Here is a 27960-nt window from a genome sequence, read left to right as displayed (position 1 = left end):
CCTTCCTGCAGAAACCTTTGGGCTCCCTCCCTCCCTTCCTTCAGATCTCTGTCCACATGTTCCCATAATAGAGAGGTCTGAAACATCCTTTACTTATTTTTGAGATAGAGACAGAGTGTGAGCAGGGGAGGGGCAGAGAGAGAGGGAGACACAGGATCTGAAACGGGCTCCAGGCTCTGAGCTGTCAGCCCAGAGCCCGACGCGGGGCTCGAACCCACGGACCGCGAGATCATGACCTGAGCCGAAGTCGGACGCCTCACTGACCGAGCCGTCCGGGCACCCTGAGCATCCTTTATAAAATGGCAACCCAATACCTCTGACCTGACCTCACACACTCCCCATCAGCCCCACTACCCTTGACCTGACATCACCTTCTCCCCATAAGCCTCATTTGACTTTTTCCACTTAGCGCTTGTCACCGTCGCAACACCTACACATTCGGTTGTCACTTTGTGATTTTCCTCAGTTTTGTTCACCTCTGTCTCCCCAGGGCCTACGATGATGCCTGGCATGTGGTGGGCTCTCAGTAGGTACGTTTCTCGAAATGACTCAGTAGTGGGCTTTCGTTCAATGTTCCAACAGTCCAGTAGGGGCAGACGGCATACGAACCAGTAAGTGCAACTCAGGGGCATCAGTTCGACGGTGGCGTGTACAGGGCATTCTGATACGAGGAGACAGAAGTCAGTTCTCCCGGGTGCTGGCTGCAGGATGAGGGGACGGGCGTCGGGGAGTGCCCATGCTGGGATAAGGGCTTGAGCCCAGGCTGCAGAAGTGTGTAGGCAGTTGTGAAGCTGGAGCTGGGAGCGGGCTGACACTCCCGCATTGGGAGCCGTGTGAGCAAGGGTCCCAGGACATGAAGCCACAGGGCAGATGTCTGTGGTGCATTTCAGAGTGGCAAGCCACTGAGAGTACAGCCCACGTGGTGGATCGTAGCTCGGGGGGAGGGGACAGAGGCCAAAGAGGGCAGGAGTGTGTAGGCGGGCCCTGCGGGGAGGAGATTCCAGCCAGAGTGAGAAAGGCCAGGGGGAGAGGAGCACCTGAGTTCAGGCATTACCGGTGGGGTGTATGCATATATGTATCAGAGGGTGGGGTTGATGCATTTTTAAAAAATTTTTTAATGTTTATTTATTATTGAGAGACAGAGAGAGACAGACCGTGAGCAGGGGAGGGGCAGAGAGAGACAGAGAGGGAGACACAGAATCTGAAGCAGGCTCCAGGCTCTGAGCTGTCGGCACAGAGCCCGACACGGGGCTCAAACCCACGAACCGCGAGATCATGACCTGGGCCGAAGTCGGACGCTTAACCGACTGAGCCACCCAGGTGCCCCTGGGGTTGATGCATTTTTGTTGAGACTTTATTTTCTAAATACAAAAACAATACAAAGTCATTACAGATTTGCAAAGTGTAGGAAAAGTATGAAGGATATAAAATTCACACCTGATCCTACCACACAGAGATATGATGCAGTGTTAACATCTCAGATTGTTTCCTTCACTATGTATTTAATTATATATCCTCACTAATAAGGATAATTTTTCTCCAGTTACAAAGTTTTGTTTTATTTTTATTTTAGAGAGAGAGAGCGAGGAGGGGAGAGGGGCAGAGGGAGAAGGAGAGAAAGAGGGAGAGCTCCACACTCAGCATGGAGCCCAGTGTGGGCTCAGCCCTATGACCTTGGGGTCATGACCTGGGCCGACATCAAGAGTAGGACCCTCTATGGACCGAGCCACCCAGGCGCCCCATAACTTAGTTCCAGTTACGAAGTTTTGTGAGACGATTAGGCCGGCAGGATTGAAGGCGCTGAGGGGTGATGGGGACAGTTACTGGCATTGAGAATACTGGAACTGGAGCTGTGTGTTCTTGGGTCCTTTTGTAATTTTAAAGGAAGGCCCCTTTTTAGGTTTTGGGTATTTAAAGATTCTACATATATGTGAGGTCACGTAGTGTTTGTCATTATCTGGCTTATTTTTTTATGGCCGAATAAGATTCTGTGTGTGTGTGTGTGTGTGTGTGTGTGTGTGTGTGTGTAGCTGTGCACACAACATTTTCTTTATCCATTCATCCATCAGTGGATACTTATGTTGTAAATAATGCTGCAACAAACATGGGGATGGAAATATCTTCTCGAACTAGTGTTTGTATTTCCTTTGGATAAATGCCCTGAAGTGGAATCCCGGGCCATATGGTAGTCCTATTTTTAATGTTTTGAGGAACCTCCACGCTGTTTTCCTCAGTGGCTGCACCAGTTTGCATTCCCACCAACAGTGCACAAGGGTTCCCTTTTCTCCACATTCTCGCCGAACAGATACATATTTGGTTAACATAAAATTCGTAACGCTGTTTGGCAATGCACGTCCTGGGATGTCACTGTCGGCAGCATAGAATCCAGAAAAATTATAACTGGTAGTCACAGCCAGATTTGAAACAAAATGAGTGGATTTTAAAACATTGTTGGAAAATGAAAATTGTTACAGAGCTTCTGAGCCCTTGAAGATGTGAATTAAAAGTTAACTCTCCGATATGTATCCATTTCAAAGTTATACTGTAACTTTTTGTGAAAAATACATAAAAAGTAGGGAATTTTAGTTTTCACTACCAGGTTTCATAACAAAAATATTTATACATTTTAGTAAATTATAGTGTATTTAATATCTTACACTGTATCCTTCAAGGGTACTTTGTAAAAGTAGCAGATTACTGTCTTCTTTCTTAAATGAACCTTAGCTTCCTAGACCTTCCCATTTACTTGGTAATATTAAAAAAAAAATAGTAACCACAGGGAAGAGAGCTGTGGGTACACGGCATGAGACACCCCTGCCCTCGATGCTTGTGGGCCGACCATCCCCAACAACGTGCGACAGAGGCATTGAGGGCCCGGAACACACAAAAACAAAAACAGCTACGGACTCAAAAAGCAGAGGAAACGAGCTTCAGGTTCTGTGACAGAGGCGTGTGCCAGCGAAGTAGAACCATGTGCTGCCTTCAGGTAAGTGGGTCGTGCAGAGACAGACCAGGGGAGAAGTTCACAGGCAGCATTTGTCCGCCAGTGAGGAGAAGCCAGGCTTCCCACGTATTCCGTGGACTTAATTTCAAGAGCCAGGACTGGCTTTCAGCCCAGGAGGAGAAATCTGTTCTTCCAGAATCACGTTTAAGCTGTTTGTGCTTCAGCTTCGGTGACTCCGGCTCATCTGTCGGCCAGCTTGATGTCCAGTGCTGGCACGGGCTGGTCCTTCGTCACAGCACGTAAACTTTGGTGGCAGACGGTCCTTCATAGAATCGAACCGGCCACCCACTTATCCTCTTCCAAGTGTGTATACAGTGGCGTTAGAGACCAGGGATGGGTAGTGCTGTCTTCAGCAGAAATGTGCACGTGTCGGGCAACAGTTTTCTTTTGCTCACTGATGAGAGATTTCCATGCCTCACTCACTGGTCTCTCATCATTCTTGCTCTGATTTTTCTTCCTAAAGCTTCACGGGTTGAGGTAGAGATTGAATCTTTTCCTTTTTGGAGACCTTTTCCTCTCAAGGTAGAGTTCCCACCAAGAGTGTGAATCAAAACTCCAAATTACCGGGGCACCTGGGTGGTTCAGTTGGTTAAGCGTCCGACTTGCGCTCAGGTCATAATCTTATAGCTCCCACATCGGGCTCTGTGCTCACAGCTCAGAGCCCAGAGCCTGCTTCTCAGGTCCTGTGTCTCCCTCTCTCTCTCTCTCTGCCCCTCCCCTGCTCACGTTCTGTTCGGTCTCTCTTAAAAATAAATAAACATCTAAGAATTTTTTTTTAAAAATCTGCAAATTACCTTCCTTCATCCTTCTCCTTACCACTGAGCAAGGCTCCTCCAGGCCGCAGAACATACGTGGCAGGTGGCCTTTTGTCTTAACTTGCCTTTAGTATCTTACCTCCGTCCCTGTCAGACCATGGTGGAGGTTCAGAGTTAAGTCTGTGGGTGAACTGCACGCACGGCAAGCCCTTCCCACTGCACCTTCGTCCTGACGTCTGAGCCACGGGAAGAGAAAGCCACGGGAGAGCCTGCGGTCGGTGCGGCCCTGGCCAGCCTGAGCCCTGTGCAGCCGCGGGGGTCAGGAAGGCCGGCTTTGGGTCTCGCGGCCTCTGCCCAGCCCCCCGCCCTGTCTCTGCACGTCACCTTGTCCTTCCTGTCTGCCGCGAGGTTGGTTGATCTGTCTTCCGAAGTCCACCTGCACCCAGCCCCACCCTCCGCCTGGCAGCCTTCAGCTCGTCGTTGGAGCACGTGTGGCTCCGCTTAGGTCTTCTTTTGCGTTGGGAAAACGTGGACCTCTGCCTGCCTGTGACGTCAGGCCCTCTGGCTAATGGTGCCCGGAGCTGTGCCTACAGTTCTGCCTTGTGTGGGGCTCCCGGCTTCGTTGCTTCCACCGCACCGTTCCTGGGCCGTCGGCCAAAGACGTCTTGCTTCCCCAGGCACGAGGAACACTGGGGTCTGTGCTCTGGAAGGGGCCGGAGCCAGTTCTGCCTCATGAGGCCCTTGGGTGATCTCTCTTGGGCCTTGGCTCTTACTTCTTGGACCAGGATGCTGCTGGATTGTTCCGTGGCACTGCTGGGGCCAAAGGGCTTCCTGCCAGAGCTCAGGGGTGCCCGCAGGTCAGGGGCTGGGGCTGGGAAGCCCAGTGCAGTACTCATTTCCTAAGCCCGGGTGGCGGGCCGTGTGCACACGCAAGTTCATGCCTATGCCCACATATGGTCGGGACCCAGGAAGCTCTCCCACAGCAGACACTGACACAGTCGCCCGGGGGCCCCTGGCTGACTCAGTCGGCAGAGCAGGCAATTCTTGATCTCGGGGTCGTGGGTTTGAGCCCTTCCTGGGTTAGAGATTACTTAAAAAAAAAAAAAAAAAAATTCATTGGCCCATTCTTTCCTGAAGCACTTTAATTCTCTTTAGTGTTTATTTATCTGTTGAGAGAGAGCACGAGCACAAGCGGCTGAGGGGAAGAGACGGAGTGAGAACCCCAAGCGGAGTCCGAGGTGTCGGGGCAGAGCCCCGCGAGGGGCTCGGCCCCGCGACTGTGAGTGACCTGAGCCAGAATCAAGGGTCGGACACTCAACAGACTGAGCCACGCAGGCTCCCCTCCCAAACACACTTTGTGTGTTACATCTATTTTCCTCTTACTTCCATTACCAAAAAAAATTGTATATTTTTTCTCAAAAAGGGATTGGACCTAAATTCTCATAAGTCACACCCAGGAATTTAGACATTTAAAGGTATAATAATAATTTTGTGGTCAAATAGTAACCCAACCAAATATTTATTGGAGGGCCTACAAAGTTACAAGACTATGTAAAAAGGCAGTACTTACTGCTGAGTATGCAGCCCAGTTACGATAACCAAAGGCGAAACAAGTATTTTATTATTGGGGCCATTACAGAAAACTAGACCGACTAAGGGGATATACTAAAATAAAGATGTTTACAGAAGTTCTCAAACTTCACTAAGCCTACCAGCAATCAGTATTGAGGTCATCTCCTCTTCTGATGAAGTTTTGTTTCTTGGCATTTTGTTAGGTCCCCGTTAATAGCAATAATCTTATATTTCTGCAAAGTTAAACTGTTTAAAAGTTTAGCAGACCAAACCACTCAAAGTTTAAGGTGAATAGGTGAACATACTTTCTCAGATTATACGCTGCAGAAGAAGTAGGCTCGGACCCAGTTTTTTACTGTCGTGTAACAAACCATCCCGAAAAGTAATAATGTGTTACTTACGACGACTGTCTGGCTTGGCTGGCCTCTGCTGGACAGTTCCTCTGCTCCGCGTGCTTCTCCCGGGGTTCAGTGCAGCTCATTCCGCTGGGGGCTCAGCTCAGGCTGGAGCGTCCGAAACGGCGCCACCCACACGCCAGGGCTGCGGGCAGGACAGCTGGAGCCACCGAGGCTGGATGGGGCTCTCTCCCGCTCCACAGGGAGCCATAGAGTCAAGACGGAAGCAGCCCGGCCTCTTAAAGGCCAGGCGAGGCTCGGGACTGGCACGGTTATCTTATCGGTGGTGGTTCATTCACTGGAGCAAATCCCAGGCCGGCCGCGACCAGAGGGGAGGGCGAGGGACTCGCCTTCCTCCGGGGGCTGCAGCCCGCGTGTCCAGGCGACAGGCGGTTGTCGGTGCTTATCTCTGGACACAGTCACCGTGTGTCGTGTGTGTTTGAAAACCAAAGGGAGTTTTGCTATGTGACGTTTCCATGGAGTGTGTTATACCTCTCTCCACCTATCTCCAAAGTGGCAAAACTAAACATCTTTAGCATTTTAGCAAATATCCCTCAAAACCGAGGGATTCCCTTGTGAAATCTTGCTCTTTCACTGGACTCAACTGGGATCTAAAGAATTTGGTCATCTGCCCACAATGATGTAGCGACATACTACAGGCAGGTTTACTTTAATGGAACATGGCATAGGCGTAAATAAATACTCTTATTGTGACCTGTCTTTAACAAAGACGTTTCAACATAAAACAAAATTAAGTCAAAACCTTTTTTTCTCATTTTTTTTTTAATGTTCATTTTTAAGAGAGAGAGAGCATGAGCAGGGGAGGGGCAGAGAGAGAGGGAGACACAGAATCCGAAGCAGGCTCCAGGTTCCGAGCTGTCAGCACAGAGCCCGACGTGGGGCTCGAACCCTCCAACCAGGAGATCATGACCTGAGCCGAAGTCGGACACTTAACCCGCTAACCGCCCAGGCGCCCCTAACTTTTGATACTTATTAACAAGCATTCACCTCAAAGGAGAATTATGGTTTCTATTTCACTGGCCCATTTATCTTTATAATCACTTGTTTTATTCTGGTGCTGGCTCTAGTTATCAAATGCTATTGTATTCGTGCTTCTTTCATCATTGGCTGGGTTGCAGCTTCTTCATGTTTGTTTAATTTTAGGCTGAATTTATTCTTCGTTCCCTACCTCCGAGTTTCTTTTCCCTCTGACGTGCTGAGCAGTTACCCTCCCCGGAGGCACTTGCTGTGTAAACAAGGTGTAGGTGCCGTGGCTTCGTCCAGCAGACCTTTAAGAGGCCACCACCAGGGGCTGATGTTTCTGTGAGTCACACGGATGTGCGGTGGTAATTGATTTTCTTTTCTTGTACACACATCACCTTCCGAATCTAAAGGTTGCTTCCGTTCGTTCCGCGCCTGACTTTCCAGCCGTCGTTGGAGCGCACGCGCGGAGAAGCTCTCCTAAGCCCGCGGAGAGCGTGCTTCCTTCTCTGGGAAGTACATACCGTGCAAAGAATGGCGGGAGGTGGGAGGCCGGTCCGCGGGGCTGGCTGGTGATTCACATCCATCCCGCCCCAGGCCTGTGTTTCTGATTAAGGCTTGACAGACTGGCGGCCGGATGCGCTGAAACACTGTGTTCCGCTTTGTTTCCCGAAGAACTCTTGGAAGCATCTGGTTCGGGGAATGAGAGGCAACAGCAGACCCCGCTGCAGTGTGTGGGCCTCCTGGGCTGCCTCCTGGCGCTCCCGGGAGCGGCTGTCGCTTCCCTGCTCACCCAGGCGCCTTCCCTCCCCTGCGGGCACGCTTCTTCCAAGGCTACCTACCCTGCTAGCATTTCTGGGTCTTCCTCCCGCTGCTCTCTCAGGAAATCGAGTCTGCTAGATCCCATTCCTTTTTAAGGTGGAGAAGAGGAGTACCGCCCAGTTTCAAAGCTGGCTGCGCCGTCTTCTTCCTCGGCAAGCTGAGCAAGTGCCCGTTGGACTTGGGGGGAGAGCGGGTGTTGGAGTCCCAGGACAGCAGTGCTCGGGTGGCCAGAGATGGGGCCTCCAGTGAGCGGCGGCCAGACCCTCTCTCCCTCCGTTTTAACTTTGAACTTAAATCGACAGTGGGTATGGGAAGGACTGAGACACAGGCCCACATAGACCCAGCAGGGCCCGAGTTCTACATTTCTAGTTTTTCAGCCAAAATTCATAGCTGGAATGTTAAAATGTTGGGGATATGGCTTTGCTAATGTTTGAAAAATGCTTCCTTACCAGGAAGGAGGTGGGGGAAAGATCTCCGTAGGAAATTCCTTCCTTCATACATAATAACTTTTCACTGAATTTCAATTACTCCCAGTCTTGTGTCGATGCCCATAAAATAATCGAGCTATATAGAGTATGTGAACCCAACTTTCGTCTTCCTATGAGTTATGAGTCAGAAATTGCAGGAGCATGACTAGGTTTGCGACAGCTCTTCCCCAGAGGACCTGTGAGTGTGAGTGGTGGAGAAAATGCACCCATTTGAGGGTGACCAGGTCAGGAGAGCAAAGGCAGGTGGGGCACATACCTGGCCAGACCACAGCCCCTTCCCCGGACCGAGAGCCCATGCGTCTGGGGCTGAGGGACAGCAAAGCTGGTTGCCAGGGAGCCGGTCCCTGGGCAAGGCTGCTGGGGAGGAGGCTCAGAGGGAGGGGCAGGACCTGGACCAGGTGGCCAGGATGTCGGGTGGTAATGCACCTGCAGTGGAGGCCTTGGCCGATCCCCGCAGACGCTGTGGGACAGTCCCAGCGTGGAGCCGCCCCAGATCCTGCCGGGGCAGCGGGAGAGCGGTGTGGCCACGTGCCCCCAACCTCACCCACTTGGCCACTTGTTAAACTGCCTCACCGCAGCCCGTTGCACAGCAGACAAGATGTGGGAGATTCCCCCTTTCCAGAATTTGTTGTGGCTAGAAGCCATTTTCAGTTCTCAGCAGTTTGTTGATAAGATGTAAGAGGAGAAACCTCTTGGGAGAGACGCCTAAGGTGGAATGCTCTCGCCTTCAGAGCACCGAGCGTCCACCACCCTGGTGTGGGTAAAGCAGACAAACAGAGCTTCTAGACTGGGTGCGGGACGCGGAGGTTGGGGGGAGGCCTGGAAGGGGCAGGTCGAGTCCGCACAGGTTGGGTCTGCAGCAGGTGGCACGGAGCAGTCGCCGTGAAGCTCATGGGGACCCTGGAGGCATCTTGTGTCACAGCTCGCGCACCTCGTACGACGGCTCCCATCCCAGCACGCGCGGCCGTCTCGAAGAGAAAACTTCGTCCCTGCTGGCGAAGCATGCCTTTCGTGTGAGACGTTCAGCCCTAACTGAAGCCTTCTGGAGTGTTTTCGGAGAATTCAGTTGTCTGTAAGATCTTCTTGGTGCACGGTGATGGGTGACATAAAGGCATCAAAGTCTTGTCGACGGACGTACCGCTCCGTCTGCGAGTGTTAATAGTCAGTGAGTGGTAAGCGGTTCAGAGACACACAGTGGGACAGCTTTAAGATTTTGTGAACTTCTGTAGCAGGGGCTCCTGAAGAAGGGCCCAGGTGTGCAAATTGGGTCATAGGGTAAAACTAGGGAGACAGGTTGATTATGACACTCCCAGCCTGCGTTTGGGGGTAGCCCTCGTTGGCGTGGGCGCTTTACCTGTCTTCCCACACAGCGGGAGGCAGCCCGCCCAGGGAACCCACGGCCTCTCCCGTCTGTCTCCCAGCTGGTGGCTCCTTCCTCCTCTACTGATGTCAGGTCACAGTCCCACTCGGCCGTTCCATCACGTAGCCGTCTCTTCCTAGTGTCAGACACAGGACCGGATGCCTGACTGTCCTTCCCTTTAAACTGGGGCCACGTGCTCACTTCAGGGCAGGGCCGCCCAACCTCGGTCTCATCTCCGCACCCACAGAACGTAGTTACTTTTGAGGGGCAGCCCGAGGTGAAGTGGAGTGGAAGAGATCGGAAGTGTCCGTCGAGACTTGGTGAAAAGAAGGCGTTCCCTTCCTCTTTAGAATTATGGGAAGAAGAACAAAGCGCAAAGCCTTGCGCTTTATGCCTTTATATCTGTCCCGGGGCGGATCGGTAATAGGAGCACGAGGGACGGAGGAGCACGTGGGGTGGGGTGCAGGGGTGGCGTGGGGACAGGTGAGAGGAAGAGACAGTTCAGAGGCCCCTGGGACATGCGTGTGTGCTGCGGGAGGAAGGGCCAAGGAGGGCCCGTGTGCGCCAGCCCGTGCAGGATGCTTGGAGGTGCAGGCACCTGGCACGCAATGTGCTGATGTTTGAGCGCTACCGTCCCGGAGAAGCGCCCAAGCGCTGGGGCAGGATTTGGGCATTCTTGGGGGCACTTTGGTCTGCTGCTGGTGGAATGCAAACTGGTGCAGCCACCCTGGAAGTCAGTGTGGAGGCTCCTCAGAAAGTTAAAGAGAGAACTGCCCTATGACCCAGCAATTGCACGACTAGGTGTATAGCCAAAGGATACAAAAATCTAGACTTGAAGAGGGTGCATGCACCCCAAGGTTTATAGCAGCACTTCCAACAATAGCCAAATTAGGGAAAGAGCCCAAGTGCCCATCAACTGATGAATGGATAAAGCAAATGTGGTTTATATATACACGGGAGTACTACTGAGCCATCAAAAAAATAAAATCTTGCCATTTGCAGCAACGTATATGGAGCTAGCGTGTATTATGCTAAGCAAAATAAGTCAGGCAGAGAAAGAAAAATACCGTATGATTTCACCCGTGTGGAATTTAAGAAATACAACAGATGAAAATAGGGGAAGAGAAGGAAAAACAAAATAAAAGCAGAGAGGGAAGCAAACCATAAGAGACTCTTAGCTCGAGAGAAAAAACAGGGTTATGGGGGGGGGTCTAGACGGGTGATGGGCATTAAGGACGGCGCTTGTGGGGAAGAGCACTGGGTGTTGTGTGTAAGTGATGAGTCGCTGGATTCTACTCCTGAAACCAAAAAAGGAAACAGAAAAAGAAACGCTGTATGTAATGGCCCCTTGGCTCCACTATACCCGCTGACCTGTGCCAGGAGGGGCACCCGACCTGTAGGGCAGAGGCCCAGGCCTTCTCCCACCAGGCAGCCCGTCCCTCCCCTCTCCCTGCACCTGTCCCCACGCAGCCCCGGGGCCACTGCCCGTGGCGACGTTCCAAGCTGCCGGCCTGATGTCTGAGAACCGGAGTCCCCTGGAGCGGGCGAGAGGTCACCAGAGCGACCGCGCAGGCAGCAGGTGGTGCCGGTGGCTGCGTTTAGTGCTCTCTGACTGGCGTCTGCGGGGGTCTGTTCGCGGTCCGCGGCTGACGGTGAGGCTGGAGGAGAGACAGCGCGCGTGTTCCCGGTGGGTTCGGAAATGACCCTGGATCTCCCGCAGCCGTGGGACCTACGTGCACGCAGGGTGGCGTCTCCGAGAGTTGATGTCGAGGCACCACTGACCTGCTAGGTGAGCACGGGGAGCAGACGTCGAGGACGGGACACAGCCGAGCTGATTATTCGGTGGTTCTTGACAAGCAAGTTGTCTCATCGTGTCGCTTGGGCTTTACGAGTTGAAGCACTGCTGTGACCACAGTCGTCGTTTGTGGTCTCCCGTTGATCTTGCTCGGTTAAGTTCCTGGATTCAGAGCTCGGTAAACATGTAAACGCGGGAGTCGCGAGTGCCCGGGCAACGGGCAGAGGTGGAGAAGCTGTTCATTTGGACTCGGTCGACGGGCAGGCACCGAGGTGGTGCGCGTGTCTGGGGTCCCCCCGAAGGGCGCGGGAGCCGGCGCCCGCGCTTCAGACCCGGCAGGTGGCGCGGTCGGTGCTGACCGAAGGGCTGCGGTTGGGGTCGGCTCCCCCAGTTTTTAAATGGGTGCCAAGAGCTCCAGGCTCGTCCTGAGAAGATGCGGCCCTATACCGCGTCTCTCTCCAAGCCGCCGAGAGCTCTCTGCAGCCATGACCTCATCGCGTAACATAGCTGTGAGGTGGGGGGGCGGGGGGCGGTGAGGTGCAACGTTGCCTCCCGTCTGCGGGTGGGCATCGCCGTGCTCACCCCTGCACCTCTCTCTCCGCAGCCCCGCCCCGCGTCAGGCACTCGCCCTGCTGGTCCGAGCTCTGCTTCTAAACCGGGAGCTCTGTCCTTACTGCCGTGGCCCCGCCTGCCTCGCCATGTCTCTTCGGGCCCCTCGGCCCCGGACGCGGCCCCCTCACACGCACCCACACGTCCCACTGCCCGTCCTGCTCTCCGGCACGGCCTCGCTGGGCCCCGCGTCTCGGCCCCTCCCTCCCCCCGCTGTCTTGCCGAGTCTCTTGGCATCACCAAGAACGTAGGCACAGGTTACAGCCAACGTGTTTTGTCCTGCCACGCGCTGGGGATATGGCCAGGGACGGGAAACTTGATTTTGCTGTTACGCGAGCACTCACGTTGTCCCGGCTGATGCGTTGGGCGGGTGGCTACCGCCACGAGTGACGTGGAATCCAGGCCCCAGCGGGTTCTCCCGGTCCTAGAGGAGGAGGCAGACATTCGGACAGGCAGATGGGGCCGGTAAAGGTCACGGGCGTGTGATGCCTCGTTCCCGGGGCCGGCAGGAGCACAGATCCGAGTCAGCCTGGACAATGCTTGGCTCGGAGGGCAGGGAGACTGGTGCATTCTCGGTGTCGGGGACAAGTGCTGTTTCTCCAGAGTGGCCCTTGGCCAGCACAGCCGCTCTCTGCCCAGAACAGCCCCAAGCTGCCTTCTCACTGTCCTGGGGTCTTCCTGCACCCTCAGCCCTTTTCTCTCCTGTCTGAGCCACGGGCTCCCCTCGGCCATGCTCTCCCGCCCCGAGACCCCCTCTGTGTGTTCCGCCCTTGTCTCCAGGAGGCGCTCTCTCTCCTGTCCCTTCCATCCTGTTTGCCCACAGCCCTGATGAGCCGACTCACGGGTGCGTGTTCCCTGCTGTCTCCCGTGCACTCTGGCCTGTCTTACGCCTCCAGTTCTGCCCCAAACCGATCTCGTGGCTCCGTGTGCCTGCCTTCCAAGAGGGGCCAAAACCCGGGGACACTCGGGCCCAGCCTGTGGCTCCCTCTCTGCTGTCTCTCATGTCCCTGTTGGCCCCTCAGCCTGTTCTCCACGCACCCCTCCCCCCCCCCCCCGCCCCCGGCCTCTGCTGCTTTGACGGTTCCACCTGCCAAGAATACCTTTCCTCTGCTGTGCCTTCCATCTGCCCAATTTCGGGCCGACCTTGGGGAGCCAGGTGTATTGCCGTCTGTTCCACAAACAGTCAGTCCCTGGTGCCCTCGCTCTGAGCCGGAAGAATCCGTCTCCTCTGACCCTCTCCCCTGTTCCCCGACCCTTGTCTGCTGTGTCTCCCATGGTGGGTCCAGCTTGTCTCCTGTTCATCTCGCCGGCAGTTTTCGGAGGCCGTGTCCTGTGCTGGGCACTGCTCCAAGGGCTCTTTCGGGGTCTGTGTCTCTTTCTCCCACTAGACCAGGAGCCCAGCCGCAAGTTCCCAACTACCAGGGCGAGCACTGGGCACTGCGAACAGTAGGCCTTCAGCCAGCTCTTCATAAATGACTCTGGCAACCCTCCCCTCCCTGGGGGCGGGTCACTCCCTCTCCCAGTCAGCCTGCGGGTGGGCTGGAGCTGCAGCCAGGGTCCCTGACTTCAACTAGTTTTCACGTTAAACTGTTCTAGTCGTGGGTTTACTCACAGAGCAGAACTTAGCAGTCCAACCGGAAGTTTTCCAAGGAGAAGCAGAACTTAGATTCTTTCTGGTCCACCATCAGAACACCTGTTTGTTCGTCACATACTCTCTATAGCCTGTGGTTCCGTGTGCGTTAAGCGTTTGTCGTGGGCACCTGAGGGCATCTCATGCAGACATTTCACGGTGCAGGCCCCCAGCAGGCACAGAGAGGTGAACATTGCAGCATCGGAAGTCCCCGAGGGGCTTTGGGGGAAGATGTCATGCGTTTGTACCTCCCAGTGAAGCATCTGTGTGCTCCCCCCCCCCCCCCCCAGGAGATGGCCGGCAGGGCTCTCAAGCAGACTGGCAGCCGGAGCATCGAAGCCGCCCTGGAGTACATCAGCAAGATGGGCTACCTGGACCCCAGGAATGAGCAGATTGTGCGAGTCATTAAGCAGACCTCCCCAGGTGAGCTCAGACCCGCAGCCCTGGGGGAGGAAGATTTGCCTTCGAAAAGCACAGATCCGTTTGCAGGAAGGGAGGGAGGTTCAGTGTGGCCCTGGTCAGCAGATTATCTCTTGGCACGTTGCCCTGCTCTGCACTCAGGGCCTAGAAGGGGAGGCAGCAGGGGCAGATCCTGGGACTTCCCTGGGTGCTCCCTCTCCCTGTGTGAAGTAACCTGGGGTACTTCCCGCGGCCGGTGGCTGCGGACAGGTTTTGTGTTACAGAGATTGGAAAACTCAGCGGATGTTAAAGTTAGGCAACGCGCAGAGTGAGATCTAAAGTGGGCTTTTTACTTTCTCTTGGGCCTGTGAGGGAGTCTGTTTATTAAAAGGAAGGTTTATTTCACGGATTTTTAAAACACGCCTTTTCTCACACCGGAGCCCCGGAGCAGGCTGGCAGGCGCCTCCCTGGGCTGGATGCCACGGGCAGTGGCGCTGGGACAGCCCCCTTAGTGTCCCCCGGGAAGGGCCAGAGGCACCAGCACCAAATGCTCTACCTCACTGGCTGTCAGTGAATGTTCCTCTTAGAGGATGGACAGATGGGAGAATTTTTGGTAGCTGAGGTCCTGAGTGTGATAAGGGACTCACGACATTCAGCCAAAGGAGCTTTCGCACTTCGTCTGTCGAGTGACAAGTTGCGTCTTCGTTGTTAAACTTTTGTTTTCTCGTTGATAGGAGGCTCGTATTAAACTGCTGCCTGCCGGCAGTCCATTTCCAGATTCTTGGAGTCCCAGGGTCTGTGTTGCCGCAGAGCCCCAAAGGGAAACTGCAGACCCACATCTGTAACGATTCCCTCCTACGTGTGTGTGCCTTTGACACATGTTCTTAGCCCAGGAAGACAGGTTGTGGGCTCTGCCGGGTCCCCCCGCGAGGGGCTCTGACCCACAAGGCAGCCCGGGTTTGCCAGGGCAGAGTTCAGCCTGCGTCGGGCGGCCTCCAGCGGTGGAAGAGCCCGCGCAGCGGCGTCCGCCCCCAAGGACGCGGCCAGCGCCGGGAGCCAGCCCGCGAGAGCCGTTCCCCTCTAACGCCGTGTCCGCCTTCTTTCCGCTGCAGGGAAGGGCATCGCGCCGGCCCCCGGGCCGCGGAGGCCGAGCTTCGAGGGAACAGGCGACCCCTTCCCGCCCTACCATCAGATGAGCGGGGCAGCCTACGAGGGCAGCGGTCCGCTGGAGGAGGTGCCCCGGCAGTACATGGACTTTCTTTTCTCCGGAAGCGCTCGCAGCGTGCCCGGCGGCCATCAGCACCAGCCCAAAGGCTACGCGGCCAACCTGGAGTCCGCGGGGATGAGCTTCCCGGTGGCCGCGCCGGGCGGCCAAGCCCTCCCGCTGCAAGGCCCCCCCTACAGGCCGCACCTGCTGGTGCCGGGGGAGCCGCTGGGCTACGGCCTGCAGCGCAGCCCCTCCTTCCAAAACAAGGAGGCGGGAGCGTACGCGAGCCCGGCCGCCAAGGGCCCCGCGGTGCAGGTGCAGGTGCAGCCGGGCGCCGGCCACGCGTTTCCGGCCGCGGGAGCGGCGGCCGGTCTGTACTTGCCCCACCCGCACCACAAGCAGGCCCACCAGGTGCACGTGATGGGCTCCCGGGGCCAGGTGTTCGCCAGCGACAGCCCCCCCCAGAGTCTGATGGCGCCCTCCAGGAACAGCCTCAACGTGGACCTGTACGACCTGAGCGGCGCCCCCGTCCAGCAGTGGCAGGCCTCCACCCTGTCCCGCCGCGACTCTCTGCAGAAGCCGGGCCTGGAGGCATCCCCCCGCCAGCACGTGGCCTTCCTGCCCGAAGGCCCGGTCCCCAGCAGGACCAACTCCTTCAACAGCCACCAGCCGCCCGTGGCCGTGCCCATGCGGGCGGGCGTGCCCGGCAAGACGGAGCCCTCCGTGCCCTCCCCCAACACCATCACGGCCGTGACGGCCGCCCACATCCTGCACCCGGTCAAGAGCGTGAGGGTGATGCGGCCCGAGCCCCAGACGGCCGTGGGGCCCTCGCACCCGGCCTGGGTGCCCGCGCCCACGCCCGCGCCCGCGCCCGGGGTGGAGAGTCTGGACTCGAAGGACGAGCACTCCCTGCCGCTGGGGGGCGCCGGTGCGTACCCGCTGGACGTGGAGTACGGCGGCCCGGACCTGAGGTGCCCGCCCCCGCCGTACCCCAAGCACCTGCTGCTGCACAGCAAGTCCGAGCAGTACGACGTGGACGGCCTGTGCGCCGGCGTGGAGCAGAGCCTCCGGGGGGGCCCGGCCGCCGAGCCCGCCGACCGGAGCGACAAGAGCCACAAAGGCGCCAAAGGGGAGAGGCCGGGGAAGGATAAAAAGCAGATCCAGACCTCGCCTGTCCCCGTCCGGAAAGCCAGCAGGGACGAGGAGAAGAGGGAGTCGCGCATCAAGAGCTACTCGCCGTTTGCGTTCAAGTTCTTCATGGAGCAGCACGTGGAGAATGTCATAAAAACCTACCAGCAGAAGGTCAACCGGAGGCTGCAGCTGGAGCAGGAAATGGCGAAAGTAAGCTCTCCTGTGTTCCCGCCGCCGGGCCCGGCTCTTCTCTAAATTGGCGGCGGCACTCGCAGCGGAACCTCTGTTTTGCTTCTGCTTTGCCCCGGTTATTACGAACGGTTCGCGTCCCGGGGCGATGGTGTGGTTACGGGGCCAACGACTCGGAGGGATGGCCGATGGTGCAGGCTCCCTCACGGGTCCCCCCGGCTCTGTAGGGGGGCCGTGAGCGCTGCACCTGACCCAGCCGGCGGGCACGTGACCGCGGCGATATTTTTATCTCGTTTTCTTTCATTTCCTTTTACTGTTTTACTTTACTTACTTGTTTTACTTCCTTTTACTCACGTTATTTTATTTTTTGAGAGAGAGAGTGGGAGAGCGTGCGTGCACACGCAAGCAGGGGAGGGGCAGAGGGGGAGAGAGAATCCTAAGCAGGCCCCGTGCTCCCGGCACAGCCTAAAGCGGGGCTCAGTCCCACGACTTTGGGATTATGACCTGAGCCGAAATCAAAAGTCCCATTCAACCGGCTGAGCCACCCAGGCGCCCCAGCAAATACCATTTTAAATATACCTTAGTTGACCCTAAACTGCTAGAGAAGGTAATTGATGAAGTGATTTAAATGAAAATCTTACAGTAGATTTAAATCACACAAAGCCAGCGATTTCAAATTCTGAAAATCAGATCTGTGCTCTTACTTTCTGCTGCCCCATTTTCATCGACTTTTCTTTGTTCCCACTTTCCCTGAGCTGTTAAAATATTAGATTGCGCTGAGAGTTCCAGGAATGTTGTGGTCTCCTTTTCCACCGGTGTTTGTTTATAGAGGTTTCCTGAGAGCCTCAAGTCACCGGTTTTGTCCTCCCTGTAGAGTCCAGATTTGTGTCTACCTAAGCAGATGAAGAGCAAACCCAGTGTTGTCTTGCTTGTAGTATACTGGGCCCGTGTGTGTTCTCGGTCCTGTAAATCGAGTCAGGGCCCTCGCGGTTCTCAGCTGTCTCCCGCCCTGACTGTTTCCTCCCGTGGGGTCCTCTGACGCGACTTCCTTGTTCGCCTTCTCCACAGGCTGGACTCTGTGAAGCTGAACAGGCACAGATGAGGAGGATCCTCTACCAGAAGGAATCTAACTACAACAGGCTGAAGAGGGCCAAGATGGACAAGTCCATGTTTGTGAAAATCAAAACCCTGGGGATCGGTGCCTTTGGGGAAGTGTGCCTTGCTTGTAAGGTGGACACGCACGCCCTCTACGCCATGAAGACCCTCAGGAAGAAGGACGTCCTGAACCGGAACCAGGTGGCGCACGTCAAGGCCGAGAGGGACATCCTGGCTGAGGCGGACAACGAGTGGGTGGTCAAGCTCTACTATTCCTTCCAGGACAAGGACAGCCTGTACTTTGTGATGGACTACATCCCGGGGGGGGACATGATGAGCCTACTGATCCGGATGGAGGTCTTCCCCGAGCACCTGGCCCGGTTCTACATCGCGGAGTTGACCCTGGCCATCGAGAGCGTCCACAAGATGGGCTTCATCCACCGAGACATCAAGCCAGACAACATTCTCATAGATCTCGATGGTCACATCAAACTGACGGACTTTGGCCTCTGCACCGGGTTCAGGTGGACTCACAATTCCAAATACTACCAGAAAGGTATTGTCCCAGATACGCCGCACCCACCTCCTACATCTAGATAGGACCGAACTCGGGCCGCTGTTTCGCATCCTGGTGGCTCCTGGCCATTTTGAAATTATCTGTTAAGTATACCTTAGCGTGACGTCCTTTCCTCCCTAAAGCAGTAGCGTGGTACGTGTAAAAGAAGTTTTTTGAAGTTAACGGACTTGAGTTTGACTGTAGCATTTTTAGGACAGTGGTCTACGGGGTGCCGTGGGAACGTGGTTAGGAACCATCACTCCGCCCTTATGAAATGAGCCTTAAAAGTCTCACCACCTCGCAAAGAGTCCTAATAGCGAACGTGAATGTATCTATAGGCGTCGGGTGATGACACTTCACCATCCATGGTGAAGGTTGGGTGTAACTCCATCTGCTGTAGGTCTGCTGGCCATTGTCTTATCTATGGCTCAGTTTCTGGAAATAGTGGTCTTAATGCCATGGCTCAGGCTTCTGTTACTTTTTTTAACCTTATTTTTTTTTCTCAGTGATCTCTACACCCAACGTGGAGGTCGAACTCACAATCCCAAGATCAAGACTTGCACGCTGTATGGACCGAGCCAGCCAAGAGCCCTTCTATTTTTTAACTCAAAACTAATCCTATACGTTTAATTCGTTCCCATTTTCTGGTATCTCAGTCACTTCTGTTTATCTTTTTTAAATCCTCTCGTGCTTTTCCGTGGTTCTCTTGAAACACGTCCCGTCCGACAGGTAGTAGACTTCCGAGACTGGCCTGAGTGTTACGCGTCATGTCCCCAAGTTACCTGAGCCTTTCTTCCACAGCATCACACTGCTACCCCGCGTAGCACCCAGCTCGTCATCGCTTCCCCTGCCATTTGTTTTTTTAAGTTTACGTATTTGTTTTTGAAAGAGAGAGGGAGAGAAAGAGAATCCCAAGCAGGCTTTGCGCTGTCGGCGCAGACCCCGACACGGGGCTCGAACCCACGAACCGTGAGATCGTGACCTGAGCTGAAACCAAGAGTCAGATGCTTAGCCAGCTGCTTAGCCAGCTGAGCCACTCAGGCGCCCCTCGTGTGTTCTGTCGTAGTGTTTGTGTCTCCTCACGGCTCCTCACGGCTCGAGTCTCAGACCCAGGAATCCCAGCCACCCCCGCAGAGCAGCTGGGGAGGATTCTTTCCCTTAACGTGCCGGGAGCTGAAGTGAATTGCTTTCCCCTTTGAAGTTGTGGATTTGCTGCGTTGTTGAATAGCGCAAATTCACCTGGGTTTTTATTCTCTTCTTTGACTGCCGCCGATTCCGGGGTGAAAGGGAGCCACATCAGACAGGACAGCATGGAGCCCAGTGACCTCTGGGATGACGTGTCTAACTGTCGATGTGGAGACCGGCTGAAGACGCTGGAGCAGAGAGCCCGGAAGCAGCACCAGAGGTGTCTGGCCCACTCCCTGGTTGGGACCCCAAATTACATCGCACCCGAAGTGCTGCTGCGAAAAGGTACGCGCTTCCGGCCACAGCCAAGAGCTCTAAGCGTCTCTCTAGCTCCAGCTTTCTGAGACTCCGAATAGTCTCGTTGTGTGTTTATTCTCACGGAAGCCTGAGAGGGGGACGATTTCCTTAACAAGCAGGCCTCCAGCGCACCGCACGTCGGTTCTGTAGCTGCCGTTGCTTCCGGCGTGAAAGACGACGTCCGCCATTAGGCCTACCTCGCTAGCCCCTCCTTGGGCCGGGAAGGGATAGAGTGGGTGTAGGGTGTCGAGTGGGCGTGGGCTTTCCACCTAGACCCCAAGAGAAATCTCTTCGCACCTGGTTTTTAAGAACCGACCGTGAGGTCACCCGGACACTTCTCGGTCTGCCTGAGCCATGCTCTCGCTCTGACTCTTCCTTGCCCAGGCTCCCAGCTGCTCCTACCGAATTCCACTGGTGATCCGGTATGTCAAAACACAAATAGTGCCTCCCTCCACTTCTCTCTGCTAGTCCAGGATCGCTGGAGGGTGACATTTGGGGACGGCGGTGCGCATAAAAGTACAAGTGTTCAGTAAGATCGGCCTCCGTGTGGTTGCTGTGTTCTACCAACGACGACATTTGGTTGAGTACGAGAGGAACCTTTCTGTGACCAGTCGCATGGCTCACGGCAGCAGTGTGATATGTGCAGAGATCGGCGACCTGTCTTTTCACACGTGTGGTCTCAGGTGTATGGAGTCTGTTCGGACCCGAGTTTTCTCTGTCAGCCGTGGAAATCCAAGGCGAATCACTTAACCACTCACTCAGAGCCGCAGGCATCGCAAGAGCTACCTTGAGAGGCGGTTGTGATTATCAGCCTCACCGCCCAGTAACGGCCCCATTCTCTCCTTCCTGTGGCGGGTGTCTCCCCCATCCCCTTCCCACTGTCTCCAGCACCCCAACACGTGCAGGAGTCCGGGAACTAGGGGGCAGACTTCCCCTTCTCCCCCACCCCCACCCCCCTGTCTCCAGTGCCAGGCTGGGGTGGAAGGCACGGGACGGAGGGAGAACAGAGTTGGCAAATGCTGCTGGCACGTCCCAAGGCCCAGTTCAGGTTAGCGGGGATGAGGTGACACCAGGACTGGAGCATAGCTGGGACTGGGATGCAGAGCTTTGAAGGAAAAGTGAGAGAAGATCAAAGAAAAATGAGCCTGTCCTCCTGCCTCGGTGAGGCTGGTCCTGTCCGAGCCGCAGGGTGCCCCGGCCTCAGCTGCCGCGTCTCGGGAGCTCCGTGACCAAGGGCCTGGCTCAGGTAGCGCCTCATGCCGGCTCTCAGGGGACAGTTGTTTCCTTTGCCAAAGGGCACTCTCTCTCTTCCTCTTCTCGTCCCGCACCTCCTTCCAAAACTGACTTCGCCAGCGTCCCCGGGAAGCCCTCGCGACTGGCCGCAGCTGACCATTCACCAGTGTAGCCCTGTTTTTCAGTCGGTACTATTTTCATCTGTGTCTTTGTGTCCTTTAAGAACCTAAAATCCCGGTTGTAATGTTACTAACAATAATAATAATCTTCTAAGATGAAGAAGTCTTACTACAAAAGCATCCCGTGTGTATCACAGACGAATGGGAGAAAATAAGAGAAAATCTGTCAGGTCCCTGGCAGGTGTCCCATCCAGCCTTCTGATCTGAGCCACAAAACACGTATGCTGCGTGAACACGCTTTCCCCCTTCCCAGTAAATTAGTACTGGAGAATTTCCCAAAATTCTTCTCTAAGAGTCATCCATGCCCGTGTTGGAATTGAGTGAGCCCTTGTCTTTCAGGGTACACGCAGCTCTGTGACTGGTGGAGTGTTGGCGTGATTCTCTTCGAGATGCTGGTGGGACAGCCACCCTTCTTGGCCCCGACTCCCACGGAGACCCAGCTGAAGGTAGGAACTAAGCAGCCCCGTGGAGGAGGCATGCACCTGCTTGCTGCAAACACGCGTGGTTTTCTGATGAAGCCCCGAATGTGTGGTCAACGTTGGACCTTTTATTCTGAGTAGCGTAGGAGTGTCAGTTGCATGCTGTCAAAGTGTTACTGTTATTGGCTCTATAAAATGTTTGTTTAATCAAGTGAAGCCGCACCGTTAGACCCGTGTACCTCCATTTTCTGTCGCCACCTGTGCCTACCGGGCAAAAGACACTGAAATCTTTAGGAACTGGCTTTAAAGAAATCAGTTGTTTGTTTGGATGTTTTATCAACAGTAATCTGTCCGCAGATTATCAACTATGCGGTCAGGTTTGCAGTACGTATTTCTAATATTAACTTGAAATAATTAAGTCCTCTGTCCACCATTTAATACTAAACAGTTTTAGAATGATAGCTATTTAGGAGCACCTGGGCGGCTCAGTCAGGCACCCGACTTTGGCCTGGGTCATGGTCTCACGGTTCATGAGTTCAAGCCCCACATTAGGCTCTGTGCTATCAGGGCGGAGCCTGCTTCGGATCCTGTGTCCCCCTTTCTCTCTCTGCCCCTTCCCTGCTCGCCCGCTCGTGCTCTCTCCAAAGTAAATAAACATTTAAAAGGAGTGATAGCCATTTGTCCTCTGATGTAAATGATTTGATTACTTAAGAAGGATTGAATTGAGAATCTGATGGAATCTTTGGAACCTCTCTTTTTTTTTTTTTTTTGAGAGAAGAGCATGTGTGTGTGAGCAGGGCAGGGGGAGAGAGGGACAGAGAGACAGAGAGACAGAGAGAATGAATCTTAAACAGACTCCACACCCAGCACACAGCCCAGTGCGGGGCTGCATCTTGAGACCTTGAGATCATGACCTGAGCCAAAATTAAGAGTCGGACACTTAACCGACTGAGCCGCCCAGGCGCCCCTGGTACTTCTTTGAACTTACCCACCAGCGTGCGTGTTTACTAACAATTCTGTGAAGTATTCATGCGTCCCAGAGTCTGTGTTGGACCCTAAATTAATGGTCCCTTATTTAGAAAAACCCTGAATGAAGGCTTAGTTTCCACTCTGGTAACGATAAAATTGGAACTTGACCTTATCTGCATCCTAACTGAATTGCCAAACCAGCCACTAATTTACTAATTTGCCTGCATGACGATAACCCAATATTTTTATTGTGATAAAATTTACCACTTCAGCCAGTTTTTTTTTTTTTTAATTTTTTTTTTTTTCAACGTTTATTTATTTTTGGGACAGAGAGAGACAGAGCATGAACGAGGGAGGGGCAGAGAGAGAGAGGGAGACACAGAATGGGAAACAGGCTCCAGGCTCTGAGCCATCAGCCCAGAGCCTGACGCGGGGCTCGAACTCACGGACCGCGAGATCGTGACCTGGCTGAAGTCGGCCGCTTAACCGACTGCGCCACCCAGGCGCCCCCAGCCAGTTTTAACTTTACAGTCCAGTGGCATTAAGTGCACTCACAGTGTTGTGCAACTCTAACCGCTACCTATTTCCGGATACTTTGACCCTCCCAAACAGAAACTGTACCCAGGAAACAGCAGCTCCCCGTTCCTGCCTCCTCTGGACCCCGTAACCCCTCTTCTGGTCTCTGGGAAGTTGCCTGTTCGAGGCACCTCATTTCACGACTGGCTTCTTTCCCTGAGCGTCACGTCTTCAGAGTTCATCCACGTTGTAGCATGTGTCACAACTTCCTTCCTTGCTGAGGCTGAGGAATATTCCATTGTGTGTGTAAACCACATTTATTTACCCGTCATCTGGTGGTGCACACTTGGGTTGTTTCTACCTTTTGGCTAACGCGAAGAACGTATTCAAGAATCTGCGTCCCTGCTCTCATTTTGCAGCTTTATACCCAGAGGTGCGATGGCCAGATCATAGGGTCATTCTGTGTTTAACGTTTTGAGGAACCACCACACTGTTCGGTACAGTGGCTGCCTGATTGTACACGTCCGTCACCGGTGCACGGGGTTCCAGTCTCTTCCGTCTTCATCGACTTACTTTAAGTTGTCATCCTGTGGGTGTGAGGTGGTATCTTATTGTGGCTCTGATTTATATTTCCCTGATGATTAGCAACTGAGCCTTTCTTCGTGTGCTTATTGGACATCTGTACATCTTCTTTGGAGAATGTCTATTTAAGTCTTTTGCCCTTTTTAAATCAGGTGGTTTTTGTTGTTGAATTGTAGGAGTTCTTTATATATTCTGGACATTAATCCCTGATCAGAGAAACACTTTGCCAATATATTCTCCCATTCTGGGAGTTACCTTTCCACTCTGTTCATGGTGTCCTTTGGTGCATAAAAGTTTTAAATTTTGCTGAAGTCCGTTTTAGGTTCTTTGTTGCTGCCTGTGCTTTTGGTGTCTTCCAAGAGATCGTTGCCATATCTAATGTCATGAGTATTTTCCCATTTTCTTCTATGACTTTTACAGTTTTAGCTCTACTAGAACATCTACTCAAGTTCAGACCAGCCCTCCCACGCATACACTCAGCTACCTCCATGCCTCACCCAGTGCCCCATCACCCCAGCCCGTAGCCCATTAGTTTGGCCTTGCTTTATCCCGACTCTGAGTATAAATGATAAAGAAGGCCCTTCAGTTCCTCTTCACGGTAGCCACGTTTCGTAACCAGTATGTTTGCTGAACGTGTCGATGGCTAGTCTGTGCAGTTGACTGTGAACATGAGGCGAAGGCCATAGGGCCAGCACCTTTATTCTCCTTCTCTGTAGGTTTGCCTTGTTTGTTTGTTTGTTTGTTTAACTGACACTCCAGCTGAACATGTCTCAGCCGGAAGTACTGAATGAGAACCGTGAAGATTCTCCTAGAGGGTCAGCCTCTTGGTTCTTATGGAAATCACAAAATTCTCCCGCTGACGTGTATTCCTGATCCAAGAAAATCAGTGTCGTTTGGTCTGTATTTGGCTTCATGCCCCTCTGCCTCAGCCGGTGAGCCCCCTCCTCGGCGGCACTGGCCTTTGACAGCTGCTCAGGGTGGCGCCGGTGCTCCTATTCTAATCGTTCTCCTATCACGAAGGTCAAAGTATTTAAAAGCCACCTCGTCACGTAGTCTCACAACGGCCTCACGTTGGCCGTGAAAAGCGCACAGAGAGGAAAACTTTGGTTCTGTCGTCTCTGCAGGTGATAAACTGGGAGAACACGCTCCACATTCCAGCCCAGGTCAAGCTGAGCGCCGAAGCCCGGGACCTTATCACCAAACTGTGCTGTGCTGCTGACCAGCGCCTGGGGAGGAACGGGGCCGACGATCTGAAGGCCCACCCCTTCTTCGGGGCCATCGACTTCTCCAGTGACATCCGGAAGCAGCCGGCCCCCTATGTGCCCAAGATCAGTCACCCCATGGACACCTCCAACTTTGACCCCGTAGACGAAGAGAGCCCTTGGAACGACGCTAGTGAAGACAGCACTAAGGCCTGGGACACGCTCACCTCTCCCAACAACAAACACCCTGAGCACGCGTTTTATGAATTCACTTTCCGGAGGTTCTTTGATGACAACGGCTACCCCTTTAGGTGCCCAAAGCCTTCGGGAGCAGACGCTTCACAGGCCGAGGACTCTGACGTGGAAAATTCTGATATGGGGGATCAGACCGAAGGGTGCCAGCCAGTGTATGTGTAGACTCAGCTTCGCCGACGCTCTGCCTCCGCGGGGGCCCGGGGTGCCCGCGGCCGGTCTCCCCGCAGGCCCGGTGGACAGCTGAGCTCAGCCGTGTTCAAGGTGGGTTGAGTCTGGCAGTGGAAGTTCTGGTCTTCGCCAAAACCCCCAAAAGAAACAAGAAAGCCTTTTACGCGAGGACTCAAGCCTGACAGGTTCCGAATGATGGGGGTGGGGGGCAGGTGTCGACATTGCTTTGAATTGGCTTTCCAGGACCTTCACTGCATTAAAACAATATTTTTAAAACTCAGTACAGTTTAGAAAGAGCACTTATTTTGTTTATAGCCATTTTCTTACTAAATTATAGGGATTAACTTTGACAAATCATGCTGCTGTTATTTTCTACATTTGTATTTTATCCATAGCACTTATTCACATTTAGGAAAAGACATAAAAACTGAAGAACATGTGATAAGAAATCTCTGTGCAATAATGTGTAAAAAAAAAAAAAAAAGATAACACTGTTCTGATATTACTGATGCCATTTTATTCACACAGTGGTTTTTGTTTTATATTTTTTCCCACATTTCAAAATTGTGATATAATGTTAAAAGCTGCTTTTTTTTTTTTTTTTTTTGCTTTTTGCATATTATAGTATAATAGAAAGTGTGAGCAAGGTGATCATGTGGGTGTGATTTCAGATGTCTGGTATGTAGAGAGTACTGCATGAGCAGGGTTTTTCTATTATAAAATTACCATATCTTGCCATTCACAGCAGGTTCTGTGAATATGTTTTTACTGAGTATCTTTAAATGAGATGTTCTAGACAGTGTGCTGATAACGTATCGTGTGGGTGACTTCTTCGCTGTGATTGTAACCCTTACTGTTTTGTTAAAGAAACGCAGATGTGTAACTGAGAAGCGATCTTTGTGTGTGTGTCTTGGGGGGCAAACTTCAACACTTGTCATATACTAAACTCGTATACGTCAAAAGGGATTAATTTAGCCATGCCAAAAATTTTAAGTTCATCCTGGGACTGTGTCCGTTTCGCTCGTCCGGACACTCTCACCGGCATCGCGGACACGTGGGACCCAGTGGCGGCGACCTACTGCCACTGAGAGGTTTCGTGACGTCGTTCCTCCTGTGGTCTTGGACAGCCGAGGTATGGCTACCAGGATGGAATTTAGTTCTTCCACATTTGTGTGTGTGTGTGTGTGTGTGCGTGTGCTTTGAAGTATCAAACTTAACTGGGTTTTAACAGTACATTTTTCTAATCTTTGTAAAACAGCAAGGATTATTCAAAGTGACATTGGAATAAAAAAAAAAAAATGAAGCCATACATATTTTCTTAGAAGTGTAGATGTATATATAACTACATAGATAAACACACCAAATATTCCTTTTTTCAAATTACTATGATTCCTATTTAAAGTGATTTATATCTGAGTTAAAAATTCAATTCTTTTTTGCTTTTTAAAAACCTGACGCATCGTATTTTTCATTATATTATTCCACATATTTTTCCTCGAAGTTTTTAGCATAACGTATCCATTATTTAGTGTATATCTAGGCAACAACACTTACAAGTTTATCAGTGTCTAAACTAAACAGACAAACAAAACTGTACTGGTTTACATTGTATGAATGGCAAATTCTGAAGTCTGCTGTGCTTGTACTGTGACTCAGTATTTTCGCTATTTTGTAGTAAAGCCCGTTATTTACCGCGCTGACATACTTTCATGTGGTAGGTTCTTTCTCAGGAACTCAATTTAACTATTATTTATTGATATATCATTGCCTTTGAAAAGCTTCTACTGGCACAATTTATTATTAAAAGTTTGAATCCAAATCCCTTGGTGTCACGTCGTGCTGAATGTGTAACTTCCCGCTTTAATCTGTGACTTGCTTCCCAGTGACCCGTGTGCGGCTAGGGTTGCCAGCTGCTGGAGGCACTGTCGCGAGAGGGGAGGGACAGGCGCCGCCCAGATCGGGGGGATGGGGGGTTGGGGGAGCTGGCTCAGGAAGGAAGGGTCTGAGGTGTGGCAAAAATGGGCTTTCAGTTTATGCACAAGAAGTCGAAGCCCAGCGGATCGAGTGAGATATTGAGTGTGTCTGGCGGGTGATGAAATCAATCATGATACGAGCCCCTGCATGAAGTGCTCAAATGGAGAGGGAACGGTGTAGTGCCCTGACCTTAGGTTTAAAATGGTTGGTGGAGGGGCGCCCTGGGGGGGCTCAGTCGGTTGAGCCTCCGACTTCGGCTCAGGTCATGATCTCGCGGTCTGTGGGTTCGAGCCCAGTGTCGGGCTCTGGGCTGACAGCTCGGGGCCTGGGGCCTGCTTCCGATTCTGTGTCTCCTCCTCCCTCTGCCCCTCCCCTGCTCATGCTCTGTCTCTCAATAACAAATAAACGATAAAAAATAATAAACATTTAAAAAATTAAAATAAAATGGTTGGTGGAATTTCAGAAAAGATAATGGTTTCTTTTCTTTGGGTTAATCTTTTGAGTGGGTACAATCACATGATTTAAAAATCAAAACATGTAGGAGCACCGGGGTGGCTCAGTCGGTGGAGCGTCTGACTTCGGCTCAGGTCATGATCTCATGGTTTGTGAGTTCGAGCCCTGCGTTGGGCTCTGTGTTGTTGGCACAGAGCCTGTTTTGGATCCTCTGTCCCCCTCTCTCGCCCCTCCCCCACTTGCATGCGCATGCGCGCTCTCTCTCTCTCTCTCTCTCTCTCTCGAAAATCAATAAACGTGGGGCGCCTGGGTGGCGCAGTCGGTTGAGCGTCCGACTTCAGCCAGGTCACGATCTCGCGGTCCGTGAGTTCGAGCCCCGCGTCAGGCTCTGAGCTGGGCTGATGGCTCAGAGGCTGGAGCCTGTTTCCGAGTCTGTGTCTCCCTCTCTCTCTGCCCCTCCCCTGTTCATGCTCTGTCTCTCTCTGTCTCAAAAATAAATAAACATTAAAAAAAAATTAAAAAAAAAATCAATAAACGTTA

The 27960-nt window shown here is 53.1% G+C and overlaps 1 protein-coding gene across 1 annotated transcript in view; it reads left to right on the top strand.

Moving 5' to 3' along the window:
- The window catches only part of LATS2 (large tumor suppressor kinase 2), a 76983-nt gene extending 50171 nt beyond the window's left edge, over window positions 1–26812 (top strand). The window contains exons 3-8 of the mRNA XM_047077638.1: window positions 13702–13834; window positions 14923–16358; window positions 17406–17988; window positions 19276–19458; window positions 21222–21328; window positions 24493–26812. Coding sequence (XP_046933594.1) covers window positions 13702–13834; window positions 14923–16358; window positions 17406–17988; window positions 19276–19458; window positions 21222–21328; window positions 24493–24987 — 2937 coding nt within the window. The 3' untranslated portion in view covers window positions 24988–26812. The remainder of the gene's footprint in view (window positions 1–13701; window positions 13835–14922; window positions 16359–17405; window positions 17989–19275; window positions 19459–21221; window positions 21329–24492) is intronic.
- Window positions 26813–27960: the final 1148 nt, after the last annotated feature.

The sequence above is a fragment of the Lynx rufus genome, unplaced genomic scaffold, assembly GCF_022079265.1.
Source record: "Lynx rufus isolate CCGP_SWC_20201006 ecotype Redwood Valley unplaced genomic scaffold, mLynRuf1.p SCAF_1, whole genome shotgun sequence".
NCBI classification, from domain to species: Eukaryota; Metazoa; Chordata; class Mammalia; order Carnivora; family Felidae; genus Lynx; species Lynx rufus.
The sequence above is the reverse complement of the archived record's forward strand: the minus strand, read 5'-3'. Positions and strand labels throughout refer to the sequence as shown.